The following is a 19818-nucleotide window of genomic DNA, read 5'->3' as shown; positions in this document are numbered from 1 at the left end:
AATGAGTACTCCATGGGGGATATTTCTCTTTGCATGTGATGGAAACAAGGGGGAAAAACACGTATTTAGAGAACTGAGAGTGGTCTAATATGAATATGGATTGTAATATGGAACAGAAGACCAGCTTTTACCTTTAGCACAGATTATGACTCGAAGCAGTTAGCCCTTTGAGAATTCGCTAACTACTGTAGAACCGTTTCATGTTTAAGTCCACACCCATTCAAACACTTGCCAATTCATAACAAAGGTAATGGACGTTGTTTATCTGGATATATTTTCAGTCTACTCTCTCCACACCAAATGCTTACATAAGTGCATTTAAGGCCAAATATCTACAGTGTTCATTACATTTTAGGCAGGCTATATCTTAGATTTTTCTTAGATTTCTTAGAGTTCAGAGGGTTGTAGATCTTTTGAATTCAATGTAGTACAATTGTAGGTTGCAATGATTTGTGGTTCTGTGATTATAAATAGGTGAAATGTCTTAGAAAGTGCAGGCTTCATGTGAAAGTCCTAAACTGGAACAGAATACTAGAGAGCTACAGTAATTGTCATGCTCTAGCCAAAATGCTTCATTGGTGTATGATCTTAGGAGTCATTTAACTTTGCTGTGTCTCTATTTTGCTCTCATAGGAACTATGTGGATGCCATAGGACATATCTAAAGTGCTCTGGACACTACAAAAAAAAAAAAAAAGGACACCCTTCTCAGACCTTTTAAAGCCACTTCCCCATATCCAAAGGGAGGGGAACTGCAAACAGAAATAATTTGGGATTTTAATGCCATATAACTCACCTATATCGCTCCTCCTGTAAGGCCTGCATTATTAATGAATAGTCTCTCTGATAATGTTCCTTGAGGGTCTCAAAGGATTCCTCCAGTCTGGCCTGGGTTTCCCGGATCTCCTGGATCTCATGTAGTAGTGCATCAAATCCTGAGCTCTGCATGTCCAGAGTGTTTGTTTTGGAGCTGGATGCTCCTACAGCAATGCCTCCAGTGGTGCTATTGGCTCCCACTGAGCCTGAAGTGGCACTAGAACAATCTTCCTCACTACCATATTTTGGGCTTGATTGAAAGTTTGAAATCACCCCCAAAGCCTTCCCCCCATCATCCACTTGCCCTTCCTCTAAAGAGTCCTTCAGGTTAGGGATGTTGTCTGCACTGCCAAATTTATTCCGGATTAGTGAAGCAATCTCTCTGGGTTTTGAGACTACGGCCCCTGCTGCTGAATGGGTTGCCTGGGAGAAGCTAGAAAGTCCACCTTTGACACTGTCCACCACACCTTCACTGAAGCCAGTCACCTTTGCTCCCACATCCTTCAGACCCTGGTGCATGTCCCTGAAGACATCCTTCGGCTGCCGGGGAATCCCATTCTGCTCCACCTCTCGGAGCTTCCTGTGGTAGTGCTCAAGCTTCTTTTGTAGCTGGAGGATGGTTTGGGCAGATTTCTGGTTCTTCTTCTCAAAGACCTGCTTGATGCGGGCAGCCTGCTGCTTGTCTGCACTGTTGGCAAGCTTCAAGTACTCAGCAACGTTGTCATCCCGGGCTGTTTGTGCAATCTTGATCTGTTCTGTGAGCTTCAGGATCTTCTGCTGCAGATGAGCAATAGCAGCCTTTGTGCGCTGAGGGTCCGGTGTTCCATCCACAGAGTCTGTGTGGATACTGCCATCAGTGCTGGAGGCCACTGCACTGGAAGTCTGGGCGAGGCTGCTTACTTCCAAACGCTCAATCTAGTGTAAAAATAAGAAGTGGATGTTAGAAGGAGCCCAAGAGGACTACCTCTCCGGAATCAATGGGCCAAATGTATTGAAAATTTACATACTCCCAGATCTCAGCACAGATAGTTGACCAAAGTCCTCCTGTCCTATACAAGCCCCATCTCCCTCTTGGGTACTGTCCTTATACAAGTATACTTTGCTTTACACAAAACAGACATATGAAAAAAGATATGCACAAGATGTAAACTGGGGGTGTCTTCCTTTGTTAGAGAATTTATCACAATATTCAAAGCTCCCCTAGTGGATTTAAAGCATGATTTAATTTACATTCTTCACACATACTTTTGTGAAACAAGGTACATCTGCATTTCAATTTAATTATATGAAAAGCATTTTAGTATTCAGACATCACTAATTCCAATCCACGCTCTCAGATTATGGTCATCCAAAATGCTGGTGACAACAGGTATTTTACTGGCTAGATATAAAAGTCCTATTTATCACAGTGTCTTTTTATCCAAAGTATGTCAAGGTGATGGAATTATTCTCTCTATTCTGATAGGGACCCTCAATTGGTAGCTGGAAACAGGTGGTGGTAAGAAAGAGAAGTTACTACCGAAAGTGCCAAGGATAAATGTGGTATCCTGTTAGAGTTAATATCCCAGATCACAAGTAACTGTGATAAACTTGGGCAAGAGAAAGTGAATACTCAGGGAGAGGGACAGTGAGAGGTAAGAAATTAATCAAGTCAACAACTAAGTTCAGGTCTTCTGGAGTTCAAACTTTGTGAATTCTATCCAGTAAAAGGTTTTTTATTAGACAAGGGATTCCAAAACACACACAAAAACTATCCTTCATATGGGTGAGCAACCACTCAAAGGAGATAAAGAAGAAGGCAAGCTGCTCAGATTTGAAAACTGAAACTATCCAATTTCAAAGCTGTTAGCCAAAGCTGGGAGAGGTCAGGTTTCCCTAACTCAGGATATAAAAACAAAAACAAAACAAAACAAAAAACCTTGGGTGTGGCCTGTGGTACATTAAAGTAGGGCTCATGCAAAAAGTCCTTAGAAATTGCTCTCTACTGAGCAGGAACAGAAATAAATAATAAAAGAACCATTTCAGGGTAATAAAATTCCCAGTATGAGTGTCAAATTACAAATTACCATCTTGGAGGTTAACATCATAACCCTTTACTTGGTCCCCAGCCCTAATCTGTAACCAGCCAACAATTTGATAGAAAGAACTGTAGGCTACCCTCTTATACCAAATGTTAAATATTCGTGAAATGCTGATAATTAGCTTGTCAGTCTTTGTTTTATCTTGGTTATATCTCCTCAGTTTGCCATCTGAGCAGGAATTATGGTGCTCTAGAACTCTAAAAATATTAGTTCATTACTGGAATTAATTTTTACTCCTGATATGAATAAAAACTATTTCCTTTTTTAGATGAACAAATGAGAAATAATGTGCATTTAAATAAAATCAAAAGATAATTTAAAACTGAAATGAATAGCAAAATGACATTATGTTCCCCTAATAACAAAAATGTCCAGAATAGTTAGGGACTAGCAAATAATTATTTTGTGTAACTTCCTCCATCGGCCCCATTCATTTTTAGGTGCAAGCTAACGAGCAGTGAAAGGGCCAGAGGGAAGCAGCAGAAAGGAGAATGAGCCAGAGTCCCAGATAACCACGTTGAAAAAAGTTGAAAATGGGGGCGCCTGGGTGGCGCAGTCAGTTAAGTGTCCGACTTCAGCCAGGTCACGATCTCGCGGTCCGTGAGTTCAAGCCCCGCGTCGGGCTCTGGGCTGATGGCTCAGAGCCTGGAGCCTGTTTCTGATTCTGTGTCTCCCTCTCTCTCTGCCCCTCCCCTGTTCATGCTCTGTCTCTCTCTGTCCCAAAAAATAAATAAATGTTGAAAAAAAAAATTTTTTAAAAAAGAAAAAAGTTGAAAATGGAGCTTAGAAACTCTCTCTTCAGTTGCACAGGGTTTCCAATGCATGATTTTCTTTCTGAATGGGATTTCAGATCCCATAACTATAGTACGTAATAGACTCTGATTGTGTACTTATGTTTAATAGCTTAAATCTACCACAGGAAAAGGAAAGCAAATATGAAATACCACTGACCCAAGACTACAAGCTTATGCATTGTCTAGTTTTCTTAGGTTCTTTGTTATCTGAATATCACCTCACATGTAGTCTCTTGTGTAAAGAAGTGCAGGTACAGAAAACAAGTTTAACTATTACTCAGGGAGGATAAATATTGATCATACTGGTGAAAATATGGCTTTGGGAATAAAATCAAGGTTTTATTATATCTCTAAACTTGAAAAAAAAACCACAGTAACATTTCAATATAATTATTTATAAAATAGATCACAGTTTGGTTGTGATTTTATTTCCCTACACAATAACTAAAGAGGTAGACCAGACTCTTTAATCTGACTTCTGTCCTGAGCTGTCTGGGGCCACACTGTATCTTTCCAGTATATGACTCCCACTCAGAATCATCAATATGCCTGTAAGAGTGTATCTGACAGAACCTACTGTCCTCAGCCTTCAAAGAAAACTAACCCCACAGCTTCTGCAGGAGGGAAGCATAACAGTTGAAAGTATGAATCACTCAATTACTCAGTAACTCTTCCCAATATTGGCAGGCACTAACTATCCTTAAAAAGGAAGGAGAGAGAAGAGGGAGAAATTGTGACAGGTGGAGAGGGGAAAAAAGAGGGGAGAAGAGAAGAGGAATGGAGAAGGAAAGAAAAAGATAAACTGAACTATAGATTTACAGGACAGGGGGTGTGAGTACTCTCTTAGTATCTTTTGAGCTATGAACAAAAGCCCTCAGAGGTAAGAGTACTTAGCTGGGAGTCACAAAGGTACCAACTGAAAAAGTGGTTCTCTTTTTCAAAAGCCTTTGCTGGCATATCAGGTATCCATATATAACAACATAAAATTAGATTCCACCTCATTCCAGACAGACAATTAAAATGCAAATGTGAAAAGCAAATTCTATTTTTTAATTTTTATTTTTTTAATGTTTATTTATTTTGAGAGAGAGTGCATGTGGGAGCATGAGTGGGGGAGGGGCAGAGAGAGAGGGAGAGAAAGAAAATCCCAAGCAGGCTCCGCGCTGTCAGCACAGAGCCCAACATGGGCTCGATCTCACAAACTCTGAGATAATGACCTGAGCTGAAATCAAGAGTCAGATGCTTAACCAACTGAGCCACCCAGGTGTCTCTAAAAGCAAATTTTAAACCTTTGAGAAGGCGGAATTGGAAAATAGGGAAGGACTTTCTTAAACATACATGAAAAGGCACAAATCAGAAAAACAAAGTTATTTAATTTGGCTACGTTTAGTATAGTAGTGAAGCATGGTTTCTGGCATAAAACTGCTTGGGTTCAAATCCAGCTTTGCTACTTACTACTCATGTGACCTGGGGCAAGTTGCTTAAACTCTGCATCCATTTCATCAACTGTAAAATGGGAATAATACTAAGGCCCACTTCAGAAGACTGTTTTGAGAATGAAATGGGTAAATAAACATAAAAGCGCTCAAAAACAGTCCTGGACACAGAGTAAACAGTTACTACTGGCTATTATTTTTTCTATCATTCTAAGTAGTTCTTTTAAAAAATTCAAGTATTAAAAGATTCTAGAATATACTTCCTTTTAAGATCTTTCACATTTCAGGCATGATCATGGAATATACAGAGTCTGAACCAAAGGAATAATGTAATTCAAGGTACTACAGTACAAGTAATAGTCATCTTTCTTGACTGTTGGTCTTGTGGCTAGGCAGCTGGCTACCTAATCTTGCAAAGCTCACAACAGGCCTATAAAGTAGACAACGTTATTACTAATTTACAAATGAAGTGACTGTGAGGTACTTCTTATTACCTTATCAAGTGGCAAGATTATTTATTCAATAGGGCTTCATGTGACCATAGGCTGAAGGGCTTTCATGAGTGATCATACCTACCAGTGTAGCAAGTCCTGGACACTTATGGCTGGGGACAGTATTAATTTGTACAGAGAAAATCTAGGAGCAAAAACCAGTCTGTTAAATGTATTTTGACTACTTATTGGAAGCTGGGCAAAGTGCTACACAGCTAGAGGTATGGTCAAAGGCTACAATTCATGATCTTACTGTTGCTATAACAAATAGATATTCTGCTTTGTTTGCACTTTGTTTCTTACTATTAATGCATTTGCCAGGGCGCTTGGGATGGTTAAGCGTCGGACTTGATTTTAGCTTAGGTCACGATCTAGCAATTCGTGGGATTGAGCCCTGCATTGGGATCTGTGCTGACAGTATGGAGCCTGCTTGAAATTCTCTCTTTCCCTCTCTCTCTCTGCCCCTGCCCTGCTCATGCTGTCTCTCTCTTAAAAATAAACATTAAAAAAAAAAAAAAAAAAAAAAAAGAATTCATTTGCTAGGGGGTGCCTGGCTGGCCCAGTCAGTAAGCCATGTGACTCTTGATCCCAGGGCTGTGGGTGTGAGCCCATGCTGCGTGTAGAGATTACTTAAAAATAAAATCTTAAAAAAATTAATTTGCCACACTTAAATGATCTTTTAACAGATTTTAGTTAATTGATCCGAAAACAGTTCAAGAGAAAATTTAAACGGTGATGCCTCAAAAGACCAATTAGTCAGGGGCAGAGTAGAGCTATCTTGGGGAGAATATTTGATAAAAGTTTTATAATGGCTTGCAATATTCATTTGCAAATACATTACAGATCTATCTACTTTCTCTGAGTATATGGAAGTGTCAGAATATGGGAGCACCCAGCTTTGAGAACAATCATGTATGAAGGAACATGGTGGAAAGAGCAAGGAGTAGAAAGACCTAGGTTCACACCTGGCTTTGCCACCTTACTAGCTAGGTGTCTTTGGGCTACCTACTTGTTTTCTTTGAGTCTAAGTTTTCTTATCTATTCAATGGGGTTATCATTCTCTTGTGAGATTATCTGAAAAAATGTTAAATATATGTGAAATCAGATTATGCCTGCCAAACATTGTGAGCATTCAAAAAGTTACCTTTTTCTATTCCTTACCTGGTTTATTACTCAAAGGTACATATTTGTAACTAGAAAAGATTCAGAAATCCCTGACTTGACATCACTGCCTTCAATAAAAGCCAACAGCCCCATCCTGTCTACTTAGCGGAATGAAGTCTTTATAGACTTCATAGACTTTATATCTGTGCTTTATAGAATACTGGCTCTCAGGAAATTTCTGCACACTACATAATCGACATCATTTCTGAGAAAATTAAGCAGGCATTTTAGAGTAAAAGAAGAAGGGTGGGAAGTGGAGAAGTCTTTGTAATTAATCTGAAAACAAATAGAATCTGGACTATTTTGGTTTTTCTGAAAGTGGATCTTTTCCAAGGCCGATTTCATCGAATGGGTTGTGCAGTGTAGCTTTTGCAAATTGAATACTTAGGCACCTGCAGATGCAGCTCCATTATTCTTCCAAAATTTTTCTCACAGGTATTGGGGCCACGGCTCTGACCCAAAACTGGAGTGTGTGGCTCAATTCAAGTGCACTTATATTTAGTGGGGGCAACAGGATAGAATATTGGATTGTTGAGAGACTACCCCACGCCCCAAATCCAATATAAACTGTAATCCCTAGAGATTCATAATCTTGGTCTTAAGAACCAGACAGAAATCGATCTCCTAATCAATGATAAACACAAAGATACTCTGGTTCATCATATAAATTTTTCTTTTTCTGCCAGGCAGGTTGTGTTGAGAAGGTACAACAGAGGAAAGAGTCCTGCCTTAGGAGCTATTGAATTCTGTATCATTATCTCCTGGAGGCTTGCCTTTGCCAACACCCCCAACACCTTATCCTTAACAAAAAGAAAAGAAACCTCAAGTCAATTAGCACTTTGTGCAGCAAGTATATATTTATTACGGGAAGACTTTTCACCTATCTCCAGCGTCTCACTGTAGAAATGACATGCCCTTCCCTTCTCACAGTAAGCACAACTCTGTTGAGCAATTCTGACTGACATTTAGTCTGCTGTGCAATGAAGAGGAAATCTCAAGTGGGAGTAGTAGAAAATAAAAATGAACTGAAGTTCCACCAAACCCATAGCCAGCAAGCTTTTTCTCTAAGCGTTCCATTTTTACCTTGGAGCTAAAATCAAGATTCAACTTACAGCCTTAAAAACAGGCCTTTTTACCTGTCACAAAGTTTTTTTTCTCACTTGATAAATAATCCTTGTACACAATGGAGTTTTTCCTGTAAGTTCTAGGGATCACTTTTTCATATTTTTATACAGAACTTTGGTTATATGGAATAGTCCTAGGTTCTACAGAGATGTGTCTAGACTACCACAGAGGGGAATAGTGGAAGCAAGTGAGTAGGGTTCCTGGAACCCTGATTACCACTGCTTTCATCTATGTTATATGGGTATTCTGGGAAAAGTTTGCTTAGAAAAATAAAATAATGTTTTATTGCTTAATACTCATGATAATAATCCTGGCCACTTCTAAAGTTGGTACTGTAGTTTAGTTTGTCCCAAACTTCCTTTTTGTGCATTAAGAACCACTTAAGGCCCTATGCGCTTTTTTACAACCAGCACTTTTTAGATCCATTTTCTATAAATAACGAAGTTTTAAAGTAACTTCATGGGGAATACCGTGTATGTGACAATGAGTAGAGGACATGCTCACTGAAATGTGAATTCTGGTGGAGTTTGCACACTAGTTTTGTGGCTAAGGATCCTATTACGTGCCTCAGCAAATGACAAAAAAAAACCAAACCTGTATCATGGATCACTTGAAAACAATGGAAACCTTAAATTTAAATCCACATAGGCTTAGGATCACACCTGTATAATCTGGTTCTTCTGACATGGCATGCTGTTTCACACCTCTGGGCTTCTGGCCATATAGTCGAGGGCATGTTCTTTCCTTTTCTGGCTAACTTCTATTCATCCTTCAAGAACCACTTCAGATGTAACCTCTTCCAGGACATCTTTCCCAACAAACTCCCTCTCCCAGCTGGATTAATGGCTTTCTTCATATTCCCATGTACCTATACATACACTTCTCTCAATGTCCTTATCACATTATGTTGAAATGATCGGGTGGCTTGCTTCTACTGACCTAAGTTCCTGAGGCCAGGAAACAAGTTATATTCATCTTTGTACCCCAAGAAGCTAACCCAATTTTTGTGCAAAAATATCTAGGAAATGTTTAATATAAATGCTCACCAGCACTGCCTTAACGTGCTTCTATCTCTCATATGTCATACAGTGACTAAGCTTATGTTACTACAAATGGAACAAATGCCAGGATTTTTGTAAGAAAAATAGTTTCCAATAGATGATACTCATCCCTCCAAGGCTGCTGAGGAAAAATCAACTGTGTTGAATATCAATTTAGATTATTAACATCCTATCTGGTCTACCCTGCTCTAACCCAACTGCAAAATATCCATTACAGGATCTAGGATTGCTGCTCAGAACTGCTATGTCACAGGAGCACTGGTTTCCTGGCTTACATGAAAGGCATCATTGAGGATTAGCACTGCCAGACCTGATGTTTGGACTTAATAGATTCATATAAGCCTGGTCAGATGATTTACTGTCATTTTAACAAAGCTTTGCAGAATGTTTCCTATGCACAGGGCCTATGTTAGGCAGTGGAAGTACCAAAAAAACAAAGAAAACACACTTAAGGAGCCTGCAATCCTAGTAGTCAATAGTATGCTCCTTTGTGATGGTTAAATGTTATTTTTGTAAGTACAGGTGCTTTGAGCTCGGAAGGAACCTGAGAGGTCAACCAGTTAAGAAAATTTATTTTACAGGTGAGTAACAGATTGTGAGAGAAACCTCTCTCCCCGATAACTAAAAGAAAAAATAACATATACTGAAAGTGAGAGGTTCAACTTAACCAGGGGGTTTCAAGTTTCAGTTCATGTATGCCACTGGAAGTACCCAAACAGAGACTTCATGCCTGAATGTTAAAAATGTCACATGAGGATATACTGATTGACATTTGCTATAGATGATCCAAGTTTCCTTCTGAGATTATGATTTATTAAAAAGAAATAGTGACTTGGGCTATGGATTATTCAAAAACTATTCTCACAAGACTTCAGAATGATTAGTCTGAAGCACACAACTCGGCTAAGGCTAAAATTAGTTTCTATTTTCTGAGCATTCACTAGCCAGCAAAAGAAGAAGGTGACACAGAAATGTTTTCACTGCTGAGGATTTAAAAATACATATAAAATCCATGTGTGGATTAGCCAATTTGTAAAACTTGCCACCAATGAGTTCCCCATTACAAGGTAATTCCCTACAAATACTTTTATAACACAAGTTTCCTTAAAACAAAAGATTTCTAAGTCTCAGCTTAATCCTATTTATTTCACTCAATTTTGATAAAATGCTAAAGCAATGGAAGAATGTGGAAAACCCCATAGGGTGTGTGATAACTGGGCTATCACTGAACTTTTCAGGCTTGTTCGGTAGCTTAAAGAATGGAGGCTCTAAGGAGGGGATGTCCAAACCACACATCCCCAATCCCATTTCAGGGCTTAAATACTCTTCTTTCTCTTAAAATGGTCTTAAATACCATTTATTTGTTGACGAGTTCCAAATGTATGCCTTCAGCCCATACTGTACTTAACTCTAGATCCAACTACCTACTTAATATCTCTTCTTGGATGTCTAATGGTCATTTCAAATTTACTATGTACAAAACTAAATTCCTGATATCCCCAAAACCTGCTCTTCCTGCAGTCTTTCCCATCTCAGCCAATGGCTACTTCATTGATCCATATGCTCAGATCCAAAGCCTTGGAGTCAACTTTAAGTCCTCTTTCTCTCACATACTCTATCCAGTTAACAGCAACATTAATAATCATAGTTGCTAATACATAAAGTATTTACTATATGCCAGGCAAGGTTCTAAATCTTTTGTATGTTCAGTAAATTGTATAGTTCTTACAATGACACCACTATAGTTTAAAGCTAAGAAAACTAAAGCATAAAGCATAAATAATTTAAGTTGTTCAGATCACAAAGTAAAGAAGGGGAAAAGCCAAATGTTTAAACCCAGACAGTCTGGTTCCAGAGTCTAAGTTGTTACCCCCTATGTATATTACATTTCTCCAGCAAATGTTTTGGGCTCTACTTGCTAAAGAGACATAAAATCTCACCACATCTCACTGAATCTCCACTGCCACCACTCTGGTATAAGCCACAATTAACTCTCACCTGGACTATTGCAGTAAGTCTCTTAACTATCACTAGATTAATATTTTTATAATCAATAATCTGTACAGCAACTAGAGTGATCCTTTAAAAACATATCAGGTCATGGGACACCTGGGTGGTTCAGTTGGGTACATGTCTGACTCTTGATTTCAGCTCAGGTCATGATCTCATGGTTCATGGAATTGAGCCCCGCATCAGGCTCTGCACTGAAACACAGTATGGAGCTTGCTTGGGATTTTCTCCCTCTCTCTCTGTCTGCCCCTCCTCCGCTTACACGCATGCACACATTCTCTCTCTAAAACAAACAAACAAAAAAACCACACATAAAAAAATATGAGGTCACAACAGTCTTTTATACCTAAAACTTTCCAGTGTTCCCTATGTGAGTCAGAGTTAAGGCCAAAGTCCTTACAATGGCCTGAACAACCATGACCCGGCACCTGCAGCACATCCATTACCTCCCTATCTGTATCTCCTACTATTCATCCCTTACTCCACTGCCACCAGCTACAATGGCCTCCTTGCTGTTTCTGGAATGTATCAGGCATGTACCTATTTCAAGGCTTTTCCATTTAGTGTTCCTCCTGCCTGTAATACTTTTCCCCACAAACCTGCACAGCTTATTCCATCATCTCCTTTAAGTCTTTCCTCCACTGTCACCTTAGTAGCATCCCTTAGGTGTCTCTGACATCCTGTATGGATGCTGGTCCTTCCTATCTTGGCCAATTTTTTCACAGGTGATAAGCAATAGCAAGATTTCAGTTTTTCTGATAAAGTACAAATAAAGTAAAATTACATAATGAAAATGACTAGTTCAGGGACTTTGCATATGAATGGAAGACTAGTTCTCCGATGTATCTAAGTATCTGTAGGGTAAAATGTAGGGACAGCCTAGAGAAAATCAGGAGTACATAGATGGAGAAAGGATATCATGGTGCTATGATATTAAGGAAGCAGATTATACAAAAGATTGAGGTTTCCTACCATTTAATTAATTTTGCAACTATTCTTTGTTTTCCTTATGTAAAGCACTGAATAAAGGTGAATCCCTGCTCTCAAGAAACATATAATCTAGTCAGTGAGACATGAAAATGATCAACTAAAATACAGGTCCAATTAAGTAAATGATGTAGCAGATATGAAGGCAAAGTACTTCTTGAGCATAGAAAGGAGTCACGTATTCAGAAGGAAAAGGGAACAGAGGAGGATTCTTGGAGGAGGTAAAAAAAAAAAAAAAAAAAAAATGAGCCTTGAAGGAAGAAGTTAGAACTTTTTGATATAAAGAGAAGTGATAAAGAAAGGCATTTCAAGATGACAACGCAGTATGAACAAAGGCCCAGAAGAAGGAAATATAGTAGGGGGCGCCTGGGTGGCGCAGTCGGTTAAGCGTCCGGCTTCAGCCAGGTCACGATCTCACGGTCCGGGAGTTCAAGCCCCGCGTCGGGCTCTGGGCTGACAGCTCAGAGCCTGGAGCCTGTTTCGGATTCTGTGTCTCCCTCTCTCTCTGCCCCTCCCCCGTTCATGCTCTGTCTCTCTCTGTCCCAAAAATAAATAAATGTTGAAAAAAAAATTAAAAAAAAAAAAAGAAGGAAATATAGTAGCTTCTTTAAGATAATTGAGTAGTTTGTGAGGTTATATAAATAGGGCTCTGGCAGGAGATGAGATCCCAAGGTAGGTCTAAATCACTGTTTTGCACTTTATTCCAAAGGTACTTCCAAAGGCTTCTCAATGCTAATAGTAGCAAAATCTCCTTTGGAATCTAGACTTATAGATCCAAAAACCTACTTGACTATGTTAAAATATGCATGTCCAAAACCAAACACCACAATTCCTCCTACAAACCTGGTTTTCTTATAGTGTTCTCCATCTCTATCTCTCACCTGATTATAAAACAAGGCCAAGCCAAGGCCAAACTAAACCAAACCAAAGTCCAGGAACCATTCCTGACATCTTCTGCCTTCTACCTATATCCAATTCAACACCAAGTCCTATCTATTTTACTTTCCAAATTTCCATCAAATTATAATACTCTCCCATCTATCTCTACCACCACCACCTTAGGACAAACTCTTGTTATCTCTTTCCTGGATCACTGACTAATCTACCTGAATTCAATCAGGCTTTCAGTTAAGCTGGAGAATTTTTTTTTTTTTTTTTTTTTTAAGTGCTGAGGCGCCTGGCTGATTTAGTCTGTAGAACATGTGACTCTTAATCTCGGGGAAGTGAGTTTGAGCACCACATGACACAGATTTTTTTTTTAAAATAAGTTCTAAATCACCAAATGCTTAAATTCTTTTACGTAGCTTACCACGACTTTTTTGGGGGGAGGGGCAGAAAGAGAGGGAGAGAGAGAATCCTAAGCAGGCTCTGCACTATTAGCAGATAGTGGGGCTTGACGCTGGCTTGATCTCTTGAACCAGGAGATCATGACCTCATGAACCAGAAGATCATGACCTGAGCTGAAACCAAGATTCAAATGCTTAACTGACTGAGCCATCCAGGCAACCCCTACCTGCAGCTGCCAACTCTTAAAAGAACAAGTATCTGAATGTGGTCTATCAAGTCAGTCCTACATGATTTAAGCCCTGGATCTATTTCTCTAGCTTCATCTTACAGCATGCTTCCCCCACTCTAGTCAAACTGGTCTTTTTCAACCCCTGCAACTCATCCCTTCTTCTCACCACAGGGCCTTTACACATAGAATACTGCTTACTTGTCCTTTCTTCAACTCTCAGCCAGAAAGTTTGCTAGATGTTTGGGTATGTACTAATGAACAAAACAAAGCATCTCTGTTTTCTATGAGGCTTAACGTCTGAGTGGATAAGAATGGTAGAGATGAAATAACCAGTAATCAAATAATATAAATTATTGAGAAGTACTATAAAGAAGAAAAAAAAGGGTGCTATGAAAAAAGGAATAATGTAAGGGAGGGAAAACTACTTTAGATTGGGAAGTTATAGAAAAACTCTTTGAACAAGGGCATTTGATCTGAGGTCTCAAAGACAGAAAAGGAAGTTATTACTTTAACCAGGTCATAAATGAGGAAAGGTATTATTACCGTTTCATGTGCCAAGAGAATACAGAATTTGGAATTTTATCATAATCAAGGTAAAGAAACAGTTAAGAAAGCAATTCCAAAAGAGAGAGAGAGAGAGAAAAAGGATTTGTCCTTCACTTCTTAGAATTCACTTGGTTAATAGTTGAGACTATGTTACCAAAAAGTCTTAAGGAAGAAGAGGATGCTGAAGGAAGAAAAGATCAGTAAACAGGAAGGGGGCCACCTGCCCAGTAACCTAATGAAGTATATGGATAATTGTATTTACAAGGCTTATATAACCAATGAGTCAGCAAAAAGTCAGATGTCAATGGATCTCTTCTGTGCCCACTCTAAGCAGCTAGGAAACTTGGCTCTCTCTGCTGGAAAGAAGAGGAGCCCAAGATCTCAGGTTAGGCTAATAAAACAATCAACATATCTTCCAGCAATACTTACCTAAGTTAGGATGAGGAAAAGTAAACCTTCAGACTTAGAAAAACCTAAGACATAGGATCCAACTTAAAGTAGATTAGAGCAAAGTGATTCTGGTAGGATTTCATAGATCTAATGCAACTCATTTCTTTAACTTATCATGAAATGTTTGTTAAAGATTCCAAAATCAAGACCCCCAAATCTGTTTTTAAAAAAAAAACCTCGATTTTAAAAAGCAAATGTCTTTATCATTCTTGGGGTCCATAAATATTTAAGAGTTACTTTCTACAACTATCTTTTCTCTAACAAAGGCTAATATGTATGAATGATAACAGAAAAAGTTTTCATAATGACAGAATTGAGTCTGGCAAAGAAAAACATAAAGAGAAAAACATAAATAGACCATAAAGGGATTAAATTATAGTACAGACGAGATACAGCACTAACCACCACTTGATGTTGAACAGCAACGATAATGAACCAAGACAAACACCCACCAACGCACTGCTATGAAAATAGCAGACTCCTCATCCTGCCTTCCTCCACCTCCATACTTATGTTCTCAGGCTCTTACTGTTCCAGAGGCAACAACTCGGTAAGACCAGGGAGCTTTTATTTTTTCTTTTCTACTTTAGGCCATAGGGAAAGCGGGGGGAAACAAAGGGGGGGGGTTAATTATAACTGTTCAAAGAAAAGAAACGATATCTGTTAGTCAGCATTCTTTGCTCTGGAAGTTCCTGGCTTCTGCCTGTTCATAGATATCTGAGAAAACTTGATGATTACCTCTGAAGGTCACAAATGAATGATCAAAAATAATATTTTCCCTTCTGGCTTCTTGGATCACCCCTTTCCATCACATATGATTCTGCAAAATGTGTTAGTTATTGCTAAGAGGCAATTCTATGTAGTTGATTTAGAAAAATAAAAATAATAATTAAAAAAACCCAAGAAACCCTCCCCCCCCAAAACACAAGCAATACATTTATCTTACCAAAACCCCCCGTCAGGCAGTCTGCTGATTTTGCTTGCCACAAAGCTCATCCTTCATTTGGGTACTGCGAGAGCAAGCTTGGATAGTGAAAACAAATCACAACCTCTCTTGACTATGTGCTCTTTCCATGTGTCCCAGCTTCCAAACTGCAGAGGAGCTGTGGCATAGTCTGTCACGGCTGCACATACTTCGTTTCCGAGAATAACGCTGTAAATGAGGACAGCTACCACTGGGAATGCATTCCCCCACCAAAGAGCCAGCCGAAATGAAGCTTCTAGTGCATCCCTGGGCTTCTCACCTTCACAGCCTCAGAGAAGTGCCTTTCACAGAACAGGCAGGTAGAGCCGCACCACATCAACATCCTTGCATAGCCAATCCTCCGCAGTGCCCACCTCAGCCTATGTACAGTTCTGGTTCTGTCTTGTACATCAACTCTTAGAGCTTTCTACATCTGGGAGCCTGGGAGGGCTCTGTGCTGAATAAACAGAAAGCTTCTGCCAAACAAGCATCGTGTGTGTGTGTGTGTGTGTGTGTGTGTGTGTGTGCGCGCGCGCGCGTGCGCTTTGCTAGAGCTGCTAATGCAAATGAATAGTTTTACTCTGAGAATGGAGATCACACAGTATCTGCCTCTTTTCTGGAGCTGTGAGCATCTTTTATAAAAAAACAAAAGCATCAAACTGGTTGAATTTAAAGCTACAGAGCAGTAATTCACCATTCACATTTGTCTTCTAGTTTAAAACCAGATTAAGGTTTAGAAAATAGCTTAAAGAAGGTTAAAAACATTCTAAATAAATGTTTAGGGAGCCTGGTTCAATAATCATAATCATCATCATCATCATCATCATCATCATCAAAACAAATCTACCCATGTTTAGATAAAGGACTAGAAGATTGCCAAAACAATTTCTATGCTTTCCTGAAGTTTCTTCTCTTATTTTTCATTTTAGGTTCACAAAATAATTAAAATGAAAATTGACCAATTATTCACTATGGAGGAAAGGAAAAAAACGCTTCTGAATGAAAAGCGCTGGAGTTGTCTGAAGTCTATGCAACAGATTAAAACACCACAATCTTAAACCCTGCATCACATACCATTTACTGGATACCCATGATACTGCATGAAAGAACTGAACAACTGAAAGAGATTGTTCCTTCACTGAATAAGTCACTTTGGGAGTTAGACAGACCATTAGATCTGAGCTTTTATTTTTTCATTTGTAAAACCAGTTCTGGGGAACGTGCACAGGAAGAATTTTAATGATTATGAAGTACAGTGTAGCATGTACAATGTATAATATGTGGAAACATTTCTCTGAGGTTACTACACAGAAAGGCATCATAAGAAGACAATTTGAGAGTTCGGTGCCTAAAGCTGTGATAATTTCTGTACTTGCATGTAAGTATGGGGCTGGAAGCTCAGGCCAGCACAGTACTAAGAGGTCAAAGAAGGGCTTTCCATCAGCATTCACCAGCTTCATGTAACATTTTTTCATTTAAATCATATGAAGCCCTCTGAATGAAATCCAAAGCACTGTAAATGAATTTAAAGATAATTCTGTGTTGACACCATGGCTCCAGAAATTCATCTTCTATCTCTAGAGACACAGAACTCTGACCCTGACTCTCCAGAACAAAGTAATAAAGAATTTAATGGCTTAATACAAGTTTTGTCTTTGCTTAAAAATTAGGTTGTAAGGTTTCAACAGAGTAAATTTTTGTTTCTACAAAAACAAAAGAAAAAACAATCCTGCACAGCTAGCATCAACACTAGCTAATGTCTGCTTAATTCTGTTTATTACCATTCTTAATATATCTTCTTTTGAGACAATCAGGTTCATTATAGAAAACTTTGAAAACACAAGTGGGCATTAAAGAAAGCAAAAATTATCTGTAATCTCACCACTCAGAGAAAATCCAAACCAAACACTGACGTAAGGCCCTTCTAGTCTCTTTCCCTAACACTGAGATTTTTGAAACATATGTTGAAAACAAAGTGCTATAAGATGAAAGCTGTCTTGTTGGATGAGCCACCGCATGGAAGCCCTGAAGTTGCCCGTTGTATATTTGTAGGAGTCATGATTTTACCACCCCCCCCCCCAAAAAAAATCCCTAAATAGTTTTTGAGGACCCATGAAGACGCCAATAGATTCACCAGAGTTGCCAGAGAAGTATACCTCATTGGCTATGTTAGCCTGGGTACATCTCTTCTTGGCTCTCAAAGTAAATCCCAAGGGGCAACAGAACTTCAATTTTGCTGACTTTCTGGTTTTCTCAAAATTTTTTTCCCTCTTCCTGATTTTGTTTTTGTTTCTGGCTAATGCACAGTTGATAAGTTATTCCTCATTGATGGATATACCTACTGAGAATTGGATTTTTATGGTCCCACCATTTGGTGGTCTATGTAGTAGAATGACAGAGATCTATTTTCTGTTGAGTGAAAAACCAAAAGAGAATTCAGTTTGTTAGACTTTTCTTTTTGTCCACTTGTCTATTTTGAGCTCAATTAAGAATGTTGCACATAATATTAAAGGAGAATAGCTCTTAGAGATGTGAACTGATGAGGTTTTATGTTTACTTTTGACCCATGGCTAAAGCTGTAAAACTGAAGCCACAGCTCTGTATGTAATTCAGAAAGAACTTGATCTCTTAAGTATGAAATGTTTTCCAATTTTTAGAGAATATTGATTAATTTGATTATAATATCTCTTAAATTAAGAAGTTCTGTTCTCATTGGTTTTGTAGAGCTCAATAAGCACTTATTTATCAAATTTTTAGAATTTCCAAGAAAATAAAGTGAACCTATAATACTCCAAATATGTTAGACAAAGAAAAAGAAATCCTATCTACAGAAACTACTAGTTCAGAAACATTTTAGGAGTCCAATTTCATATAATTAAGATAACTATTGTACAAATCAAGATGAGTTTTGTCAGTTAAGTGTAACACTGCATACATCTTAATTTACTTGGGTTTGTTTTCTCAGATAGAAGGTAATCTGAATTTCCTATAACAGACTTACTGATCAAATAAGCTAGTATTACTCTTCCTATATATTTGATATTTAAAAAATTGAAAATCTGTATTCATCTAAATTGAATAATAATGTTAACAAACTTTTTATATCAATGACAATGATGTGTTAGCTTAAATATCTCCAAGATCTACTGGGTATCCACCCAAAGAAAACAAAACCAGTAATGTGAAAAGGTAAGCACACTGCTATATTCACTGTAGCATTATTTACAATAGCCAAAATACAGAAGCAACCTAAGTGTCTATCCATAGATGAATAGGATAAAGAAAATGTCGTGTGTGTATATACACACATATATGTGTGGGGGGAGGGGGAGAATACACACACACACACACACACACACACGGGGAGGGGGAGAATCCCAAGCAGGTTCCGTGATGCCAGTGCAGACACACACACACATACATAAAAAAGAATGAGATCTTGCCATTTGTGACCACATGGATATTCCCAGAAGATATATGCTAAGTGAAATAAGTCAGAAAGACAAGTATCCTATGATTTCACTAATATGTGAAATTCAATAAAACAAAAAGCAGAAAAAGATCCATAAATACAGACAACAAACTGATAGCAGACAGAGGGGAGGGTGTGGGAGGGGGATGGGAAAAATGGGTGAAGGGAAGTGGGAGGTGGAGGCTTCCAATTATGGAATGAGTAAGTCACAAGGAAGAAAGATATAGCATAGGGAATATAGTCAATGGTACTGTACTAGCACTATATGGGGACAGATGGTAGCTATACTGTGGTGAGCACAGCATAATACAGAGCTGTCAACTACTATGTTGTACACCTGAAACTAATGTAATATTGTATGTAAACAATATTTCAATAATAAATTTCTCCAAGATCTATGGTAATTTAAAATCTTGGACTGATGTTAAATCAAGCTAATTAATAAGTAATTCTTGGTGCCCAAATAATTTCTAAATAAAATAGAATACTAAATGTTATTAAGCATAATTCTAAGTTGATACGTTTACTTCTTATTTGTATATGCTATTAGAATAGCTCTATCTTTGGGTCATGTTAATAAGCTGTTCATCTTGCCACTATAAGATAGTGTAAAAGAGAGGAGTGCAGCTATATAAAGTCTGCTATGTGTATTCATGAGTTTTACTACTCTACTAACATGCTTGTGTTTGATAGACAGTTCTAATTATCCCCCCCTTCTATCCAGTTTTCTCTCTAAAATGCAAGTTGTGTTGATATAGGTGGTTGGAACTATATTAGCAACAATAGTGATAGAGAAATACAAGTCCTTTTGCTTTTCAAGGAAAAAGAGCATTTTTGTCCCAAAGTAAAGTGGCTGTCTGTTCCAGAATTTGAAAAAAGGATAAATCTTAGACAGTGAATTTGACT

General features: G+C 38.4%; 1 protein-coding gene across 5 annotated transcripts in view; it reads right to left on the bottom strand.

The window, feature by feature from the left end:
* TMCC1 (transmembrane and coiled-coil domain family 1) overlaps positions 1–19818 on the bottom strand; it is a 249274-nt gene that overhangs the window by 24179 nt on the left and 205277 nt on the right. For 4 of the 5 annotated variants that reach the window (XM_040491903.1, XM_040491904.1, XM_040491901.1 and 1 more), the window contains one exon: positions 796–1730. In XM_040491903.1, the coding sequence (XP_040347837.1) occupies positions 796–1730 (935 nt within the window). Of the gene's footprint in view, positions 1–795; positions 1731–15720; positions 16108–19818 lie in introns of those variants that run through there. The other variant, XM_040491905.1, reaches the window with a different exon arrangement.

The sequence above is a fragment of the Herpailurus yagouaroundi genome, unplaced genomic scaffold (assembly GCF_014898765.1).
Source record: "Herpailurus yagouaroundi ecotype Mexico unplaced genomic scaffold, PumYag 183, whole genome shotgun sequence".
Taxonomy (NCBI): Eukaryota; Metazoa; Chordata; class Mammalia; order Carnivora; family Felidae; genus Herpailurus; species Herpailurus yagouaroundi.
This window is presented reverse-complemented; position numbering and strand designations above follow the sequence as displayed.